At 50.2% G+C, this 9,560-nt stretch overlaps 1 protein-coding gene across 3 annotated transcripts in view; it reads right to left on the bottom strand.

Moving 5' to 3' along the window:
* LOC125032660 (nuclear factor of activated T-cells 5-like) overlaps nucleotides 1-8,913 on the bottom strand; it is a 65,509-nt gene extending 56,596 nt beyond the window's left edge. For 2 of the 3 annotated variants that reach the window (XM_047623903.1, XM_047623899.1), the window contains exons 1-2: nucleotides 8,576-8,913; nucleotides 213-285 (exon numbers count right to left, since the gene is read on the bottom strand). In XM_047623903.1, the coding sequence (XP_047479859.1) occupies nucleotides 213-230 (18 nt within the window). In that variant the 5' untranslated portion in view covers nucleotides 231-285; nucleotides 8,576-8,913. The remainder of the gene's footprint in view (nucleotides 1-212; nucleotides 286-8,575) is intronic. The other variant, XM_047623900.1, reaches the window with a different exon arrangement.
* Between the last annotated feature and the right edge of the window lie 647 nt (nucleotides 8,914-9,560).

Consider the following 9,560-nt stretch of genomic DNA (forward strand, 5'->3'; position numbering starts at 1 on the left):
ACCCTTTCTTGTCTCCCCAATTCGCCCATCTCCTCCTTTCCCCTTTCCCCTTCCCTTCCCTATCTCCCCAACTCATCCATCTCCTCCATTCCCCTTTCCCCCCCTTCCTTATCTCCCCAACTCACCCATTTCCTCCTTTCCCCCTCTTCCTTCCTTTCCTCCTTTTCCTTCTTCTCTTCACCCCTTCATCACACCCCGCCCTTCGTACTCACCACCACGTCATCACACATCTGGCCAGGATGACGCTCGGGCGATGACTCTCCTGACGGCGGACGAGCAGCTTACCTGTGAAAAAGCGAGAGTGATTATCAGATAAGATAACAAAGAAATAAGGCAGATCAGATAACGGAAGTAATCGCAACGGTGACGCGACAGATTGCACATCATCAATCAATCTCTGTCCGAATCGTCTCTTTGGGTAGGGTACAAGTGGCGTGGGATAACCCATACGGAGAGCGATCATTGAGAATTAAAAAAAAAAAAAAAAAAAACACAAAAAAACATACACACAAAACCAAAGGACAGAATCAGATTTAAAAAAAAAAAAAAAAAAAAAAAAAAAAAAAAAAGACTGGCTATTCAGACAACTCCTCTCCCCCTCTCTCCATCATCCTTTCCCCCTCCCCCCATTTACTCTCCCCTCCTATCCCTTCCGCAACACAGTCTTCTCCCTCCCACCCCCCCCCCCCTTCTCTCTGTAACCCATAGCAACAAGAGCCGAGTCCCACGTGGCGATGACGCAAACCGAAACATCATTATGACGAAGAAACGAAACTCGTACGACAATCGAAGTCCCACTCCCTCTCCCCACCCCTCCCCTCCTCCCTCTCTCCCTCCACTCGCTCTTCGCTGTACGACGGCCATTGTGAGTCTTGGCTTACTTCGCTTTATAATGAACTTTCCTGAGAGCGACCACTTCCGTCCGTGAACTTTACTTTGATCGCTAAAATTAGGGAATTCACTTTTTTTTTTTAAATCGACCGCCTTACCTCCATCACTCCTATCAGCAGACTTTGCTTTGAACGCTCACTTAGGTCCGTAAACTTTACTTTGATCGACAACTACTCCAGTCAATAGGCTTGCCTCTGATCAATCAACATAGTCCCTAAACTTTACTTTACCGTGAAATGAGCGTGGGCACGAAATTAAAGGCCAAGCGGAGGCAATCGATTAGTCTGTCTGTGCTGGTGAGATTTACATACATACAAAAAACAAGTAAAAGTAGATACACAGATTGATAGATAGATAAATAGATAAAGATAGAGGCAGCGATAAAGAAGAGAGAGAGAGAGAGAGAGAGAGAGAGAGAGAGAGAGAGAGAGAGAGAGAGAGAGAGAGAGAGAGAGAGAGAGAGAGAGAGAGAGAGGGAGAAAGAGAGAGAGAGAAAGAGAAAGAGAAAGAGAGAGAGAGAGAGAGAGAGAGAGAGAGAGAGAGAGAGAGAGAGAGAGAGAGAGAGAGAGAGAGAGAGAGAGAGTGAGAGTGAGAGAGAGAGAGAGAGAGAGAGAGAGAGAGAGAGAGAGAGAGAGAGAGAGAGAGAGAGAGAGAGAGAGAGAGAGAGAGAGAGAGAGAGAGAGAGAGAGAGACTGGTTGCGATAACTACCATGATGTTATGTCTACGGCGCTGTTTTGGCCGGCATAAATTTGCAATCAAAGCGTTCCATATACGGCTTTGGCCTATGACAGCTAGGCTTAGCGAATGCCAGTGACGCAGGGTTTGCTCCAAGGACCACTGTTCGCTCGCTCTGTCTGCCTCTGTGTCTGCCTATGTCTCTGTTTCTGTCTCTCTGTCTCTCTCTGTCTCTCTCTATCTCTGTCTATCTGTCTCTTCTGTTTCTTTCTCTCTCTCTCTCTCTCTCTCTCTCTCTCTCTCTCTCTCTCTCTCTCTCTCTCTCTCTCTCTCTCTCTCTCTCTCTCTCTCTCTCTCTCTCTCTCACGCACACACACACGCTGACACTCCAGATATACCACACCCCTTTGACAACTGGGAAATCAAAACAAAAACAACAACAACAATTTCACACCGAGGGCCCAACCAGCAACAAGTAAAGGCAAAAATATATTAATAAACCTAAAAGGAAAAAAAAAAATCCCCTCTTCCTCGTTAGATGAACGACCCCCCTCTACCTGATACCATACGAAGGCCTGAATATTGATGAGCTCCAGGCGGCCGCTCTCTGGCTCTCGGGCTCTCTGGCTCTCTAGTTCTCGGGCCCTTTGGCTCTCTGGTTCTCTATTTCTCGGGCTCTTTGGCTCTCTGGCTCTCTGGTTCTCTGGTTCTCTGGCTCTTTGGTTTTCTAATTCTTTGGCTCTTTGTCTCTGTCAGTTCATCCCTGTCTTTCTTGTTGCTTTCCTCAGTGGGTCTGTTCCTCTACTTGTCTTGTTCATATGTACCTTCTTTCTTTCTTTCTTTTCTCCTTTCTTCCCTTCCTCTCTCAATCTCTTTCCCTCCGTCCGTCCGTTCCTCTCCCTCCCTCCCTCTTTCCCTCTCTCCCTCTCTCCCTCTCTCCCTCTCTCCCTCTCTCCCTCTCTCCCTCTCTCCCTCTCTCCTCTCCTCCCTCCCTCCCTCCCTCCCTCCCTCCCTCCCTCCCTCCCTCCCTCCCTCCCTCCCTCCCTCCCTCCCTCCCTCCCTCCCTCCTTCCTTCCCTTCTTCCCTCCTTCCTTCCCACTCTCCCCCCCCCACCCCTACCTCCCCCGCCCGACCTACTGCCCGGTTACGTCACCCTGTAGTGAATCTGAATCAGCCGCCTCGATATCCGCCAACGAGCCGGCCGGTGCGGAGTCAAGAGGGGGTGACAAAAGGCGAACAAGTAGGTAAGAGAGGGCGAGAGCGTGAGAACGAGAAGGAATGAGAGACAAGGACGGAGGAGGGGGTGGAGCAGGGGGAAGAGAGATTAACAAAGAGAGTTGGGGAGAGAGATAGGGAGAGAAAGAAAACTGTACATACATATCATATATGTACGATTATATACATGTATTTTTGTGCATGTTTATATGTACATGTGTGTGTGTGTGTGTGTGTGTGTGTGTGTGTGTGTGTGTGTGTGTGTGTGTGTGTGTGTGTGTGTGTGTGTGTGTGTGTGTATGTATGTATGTATGTATGTATGTATACATATATATATATATATATATATATATATATATAGAGAGAGAGAGAGAGAGAGAGAGAGAGAGAGAGAGAGAGAGAGAGAGAGATGAAAATGAACGTTCATAGAAAAAAAGGAAAAGGACCTAAGAGAAGGCTGCAACTAACACAGCAGGTGAAAGGAGGAGGAGGGAGGGAGGGAGGGAGTGAGGGAGGGAGGGAGGGAGGGAGGGAGGGAGGGAGGGAGGGAGGGAGGGGAGGGGGAGGGAGAGGGAGAGGGAGAGGGAGAGGGAGAGGGAGAGAGAGAGAGAGAGAGAGAGAGAGAGAGAGAGAGAGAGAGAGAGAGAGAGAGAGAGAGAGAGAGAGAGAGAGAGAGAGAGAGAGAGAGAGAGAGAGAGAGAGAAAAATAGGATGGGGACGACGCCGGGAGTTAGATAAGTGGACAGGTAGGTCACCCGCCAGCCAAGGCCCCGGCAGAGAGACACGGTAGCTCGCAGGACACGCTGAAATGACCCTTCCGCCATTTTGACGCACGTGTCACATTGGGTCGCGTGTCGTCCGCACTAGGCCCTCTATGCCCCGAACAGGCGCCCTACCCTCATGGTCGCTATCGTATACCTTCTAAACATGTACGTGGACACTCAAGCAGAAGTACACATAACATGGAAACAGACAACCACAAACAGGTTACGAAACACATCCACATTATCATCACTGCGGCTTCCTCCATGCGCAGCCTACGGGTCGTCGTCGTCGTCGGCAGGGACTTGGTTATCAGTGAGAATTGTTTTGTGAACATCTGCGAAATTCTCGTTAATGGGTTCCTTGGTAGAAATATTAATCGAATTGATTATTCGGTTTTTGAGATGGAAGATAAGGTTCGCAAATAAATAATCGATAGCTTACAAACTGAAAGTACACACAACGATACCAAAGACAATTGACAATTTAATAAATATAACGTTTTTTTTTTGTTTTTTTTTTGTTTTGTTTTTTTAGAATTAATACATTTTCCTGTTTATTGGTACTAATTAATTTTAAAATATCCAAAAGGATTAGTTGATGACACCTCGAATCAACGGAGCCCCATACTGAATGAGCACACACGCAAGAGAAAATCCGGATAAAATCGTCCCCGGCCATGTCCTGATCTCCATAAATCAGCTGTCGCATAAGTGGCCTCCCCATGGAACTGGCATTCTCTCCCTCGCCGCCCTCTCCGCCCGCTCTTCGTCCCCGGTCTGTCCGTGAGCTCGAGCCGAAGCGCCGCTGCGATGGGGTCGGGCGAGGCGGAGGCCCAGACGCCCTCCTTGGAGTGCACCGCTCGCCCGCTGAAGCGCTGGCCGGGGCCGTCTTCCCATTCCTTCCCGCGCGGAGGCGCAGCGGGACTTTCGAGGTGCCGTCCGGGAGGAGCCGACCCGTGCTGCTCCTGCACCTGATTGGCTGCTCCTCGCCCGCCGCAGCTGATACCAGGCGACGTTCCGAACGTGAGGGTGATTCCGTGAACCTAGCAAGCACGGAGGCCTTGCTCGCTTCGCACGCCAAGAATGACATTATGAAGACTAACTCGGTCGGTGTCGCATGAAAAAATGTCTGACCGATTCCGTGGCCACTGTCACCCAGGGACTGCTTCGCTGAAATAACCCCCTTTGCAAAGAGGCGATGGAATTCAGCGGCACTCCGATCTCTATTCCGAACGTCCTCCCAGTAGCGGATGCCGTTACCCGAGCCACTGACGTACCCCGGGTGCCGGCCCGAACGTCCTCGCCTTAGGATTGGCACATTCCGCCACTACCGGGTATCTTACAATACCCGACATGGGCGAGTCATTTTTGAAACTAATTTTGCAACTGATGGCAAGCATAGGCGAAGCCCGAGCGTTAACAAACCTAGCGAATGTAGACTTTTAGCATCGGAGTAATTTCAGGCAGCACTGCATAACATACCCGATGATATAACGTCATGCACCTCGACTCGTAACGAGAAAACTCCCCAGGAAACTGAACGAGACGTTTACGATGGCAGCGATAGCGACGCCGCCCGCGTGAGCAGGTCGCGCAGCCTCGAGACCTGACCTCACGAAGAGGAATTGCCCGCGGGCGCTGGATCAAAGCAGTGCACGCAGGGAGTGTATGTGCTGGAGGAATAGAGGGGGCGCCCGAGGAGTGTATGAATGCTGTGTGTATGTGTATGTGTGTGTGTGTGTGTGTGTGTGTGTGTGTGTGTGTGTGTGTGTGTGTGTGTGTGTGTGTGTGTGTGTGTGTGTGTGTGTGTGTGTGTGTGTGTGCATGCATGCGAAAAAAAACATGGTACTTATAAATAGGAATGTATATTCTACGTAATTACATATGAGATATAAACAACAAGAAGATACATTTATCATATCTGACACAAATCACCCGAGTACTAAAGACGCCTCTCTCCATTTCCTTGTTCTGGTTTTTACTTCTGAAGTGTACTGTCCGAGGCGCCGCGAACGTGTCGCATGCCAAAGCACTCATTCTCTTTTTATTTCTCTTTCTTTCAACTATCTCTCTCTCTCTCTCTCTCTCTCTCTCTCTCTCTCTCTCTCTCTCTCTCTCTCTCTCTCTCTCTCTCTCTCTCTCTCTCTCTCTCTCTCTCTCTCTCTCTCTCTCTCTCTCTCTCTCTCTCTCTCTCTCTCTCTCTCTCTCTCTCTCTCTCTCTCTCTCTCTCTCCCTGCCCCTCTTTCTCTCTCCCCCCCTTCTCTCCCTCTCTCTCATTATCTCTCTCACCGTATCATCCTCTCGCCTCTCGACCCGGAATCGCTCCTCTAATCGCTCCCCTTATCGCTATTACATTGCCGAATACGAATACAACTATCTCCTCGTGTTCCGCGTTATCGAATACACTTGTCTCCGTAGGCGACAGGTAACGTGCATACCCGTAGAAACGTATATGGGTACGTGCACTTGGCATACTTTAATATCAACTCACATGCACATAAACATAATCACACACACACACATACACACAAGCACATACAAACAAACGCACAAACAAACGACACACACAAACTCACATGCACATAAACAATCACACACATACACATACACACAAGCACATACAAACAAACAAACACACACACAAGCACATACAAACAAACGCACAAACAAACACACACACACAAACAAAAACACACAAACACACGCATAAACACAAACACCCGCCGAGACAAAGGCACCGCGGAGGCAAAAACGGCCCAGCCAGGAGCAAGGAGTCGACACTGATGAGGCAACGGGCGGCCTGATGCAACCCGCGAATTCGACCAACATAATGCCCAAGACTCCCCCTCAGACCACTGATATTTACAAGGCTCCGCCGATCCACGTCGAGCGCAAGGCAGGAAATCATCATATAAACAGAAGAAGAAGAGGAGGGCGGAGGAGAAAGAGCAAAGCGGACACCCAAACATGGAACTTGTATTACAAAAAAAAAAAATGCTCATTATAAATACGTCAACAACACAAAAACAACAAGTTATCAATAACAATGGCACGGCAGGAGAGACAAGCAAGTAATAGCAAGCAGGTCGACAGGCAACCGACCTACTAGTGACCTACAAGGAAGGGGGGGAAGGGAGAAGGGGGAGGGGAGGAAGGAGCAGGAGGGGGTATAGGAGGGAAGGGGAGGGGGAAGAAGAGGGCGCTTGTAGAAAGTGTGTGTGTGTGTGTGTGTGTGTGTGTGTGTGTGTGTGTGTGTGTGTGTGTGTGTGTGTGTGTGTGTGTGTGTGTGTGTGTGTGTGTGTTTTGTGTGTGTGTGCATGCGCGCGTCAGTGTGGATGAGCGTTATGTGCGAATGTGTTCCTGTATAACTGTGCGAGAGAATGGGCAGAGACCAGTTAGTAACAAGGAGGGGGGGCAATGGGTGGGTCAAATCCTCCCCCTTGCCCCCCCCCCCTTTCGTCCAGTGCCTCAGGGGAGTCAGGTCCTGTTGGATACTAACCTGGACAGGAGTAGGTAGGACGTGGTAAAGCGGTGGGTAGGTAGGGGAGGAGAGGGAGGGAGATAGTGCGAGAGGGAGGGCAGGACTGGGAGATAATGGGAGAGGGAGGGAAAGAAGGGGAGATAGTGAGATAGTGAGAGAGAGAGAGAGAGAGAGAGAGAGAGAGAGAGAGAGAGAGAGAGAGAGAGAGAGAGAGAGAGAGAGAGAGAGAGAGAGAGAGAGAGAGAGAGAGAGAGAGAGAGAGAGAGAGAGAGAGAGAGAGAGAGAGAGAGAGAGAGAGAGAGAGAGAGAGAGAGAGTGAATGAGAGAGAGAGAGAGAGAATGAGAGAGAGAATGAGAGAATGAGAGAATGAGAGAGAGAGAGAGAGAGAGAGAGAGAGAGAGAGAGAGAGAGAGAGAGAGAGAGAGAGAGAGAGAGAGAGAGAGAGAGAGAGAGAGAGCGAGAGGGTAAGTGCACACTCAAGAGACACTTGCTCCCTCTTGGGCCTTGCCTCTTCATCTTCCACTCACATCTGCAGCGCCAGCAACAGGCCACGCATGATTTCTGTTCTTACGCAGCTTTTTGATGAATAACCACCACGCAGAAAGGCAAGAAAGGTGGAAGAGGATGGTGAAAGGACCGGGACCTACAGACAGACACACACACACACACACACACACACACACACACACACACACACACACACACACACACACACACACACACACACAAGCATGTACGTATACAAGTTAATTTTCACCCCATGTATACACACGCGCACGTACAAACACTGAATCACACAAAACACAAGCATTAATCTTGGCAAGAATAATGTGATACTCCCCACCCACCAAATACCCAGCGGGCAAAGCATCATTAACAGGGCTTTACGCTCTTCATCCTTCCTTAAAATTAGCCCACCTGGGAGATGGGGGGGGGGGGAGGAGAAAGAGAAAGAGAGAGCGAGATGAGATGAAAGATGAGATGAAAGAGAGCAAGATGAGATGAGAGAGAGCGAGATGAGAGATGAGAGAGAGCGAGATGAGATGAAAGAGAGCAAGATGAGATGAGAGAGAGCGAGATGAGAGATGAGAGAGAGCGAGATGAGATGAAAGAGAGCAAGATGAGATGAGAGAGAGCGAGATGAGATGAAAGAGAGCAAGATGAGATGAGAGAGAGCGAGATGAATGAGACAGAGAAAACGAGAAAAAAGAAAAGAAACGAGAGAGCGCGCAGGACTGAAAAGAGAAAAGACGAGACGGAGAGACAGCGAGGAAAGGAGAGACCAAGAGCGAAGAGGGAGAGAGAGTGCCGTCGAGTAGTGTGCACGAGAGACGACTCCGAACAAATAGTAACTAGGAGGAGAGTCGCTGTACAGGGGGGGGGGTGAAGGAGGGAGGGAGGTAGCAGGGGAAGGGAGACGGGGAGGGGAGGGGGAGTACCGAGGGAATAGGAGAGGGGAGAGGAGACAGGGCGAGAGGGTGCCTGATAGATGGACGGCGAAGTGACGATTGAGCAGTCACCTACATCAGGTGCATTGGCCCACTCACCTGTGTACGAGATCAGGAATGCTGTACGTATGATTAAGGTGTATTATTCCCAGGTACACGCGCGCACAACACGGCTAACACACACAACAACAACAGACCGGAGCGTGTGCGTTTTAACAGTATCCGACAGCACCTTAAAGACAGGCTTCACTTCTTGCTTCGTGATTGTCAAGGAACCACTCGAGCTGAATACACAAAGACACTCAAATAAAATATAGAAATTGCGTACAGCGTTGGTGGCAACGTTCCTTTTTCGACAACAAAAAACAACCGATCAGCGAGGGAGCAGGTCTGAGAATGCGTCTGTTCCCGTCACTGACTTTACGTATACTGCCGAGTGGGGGCTCGCTCGGGCCCGGCCTCTCGCGCCGAGCAAGCCGCTGCCCCGTCACCACCACCACCACCACCTCCACCACCACCACCTCCTCCTCCTCCTCCTCCCCTTCTTCTCCTCCCCCTCCTCTTCTTCAACTCCTCCCCTTCTTCTCCTCCTCCTCCACCTCCGCTACCTCCTCCTCTTTCTCCTCCTTCGCCATCTCCTCCAACAACTATACCTTCTCCAACTCCGCCTCCTCCTCCTCCCTCCTCCCTCCTCCTCTTTCTCCTCCTCCGCCCTCTCCTCCACAACTATACCTTCTACTCCACCTCCGCCTCCGCCTCATCCTCCTCCCTTCTTTCCTCCTCTTTCTCCTCCTCCGCCGTCTCCTCCATCAACCATACCATCTACTCACCTCCGCCTCATCCTCTTCCCTCCTTCCTCCTCCTCTTTCTCCCCCAGTAACATAACCTTCACTCAACCTCCTCTTTCCTTTTCCTTCTCTTCCCTCGCTCCAGCATCCCCTTCATTCGGAACTCCATTTTCCTACCTCCTATTTTTTCCTTCGCCTTCTCTTCCTCTACCTCTCCCCTCCGCCCACACGTACGCCCGTCCACCTCGCCAAAACCTTCAACAACAATTTTCCCCAAACGCCTCCCTCCTATTCCT

This window comes from Penaeus chinensis, chromosome 15 (assembly GCF_019202785.1).
Source record: "Penaeus chinensis breed Huanghai No. 1 chromosome 15, ASM1920278v2, whole genome shotgun sequence".
NCBI lineage: Eukaryota > Metazoa > Arthropoda > Malacostraca > Decapoda > Penaeidae > Penaeus > Penaeus chinensis.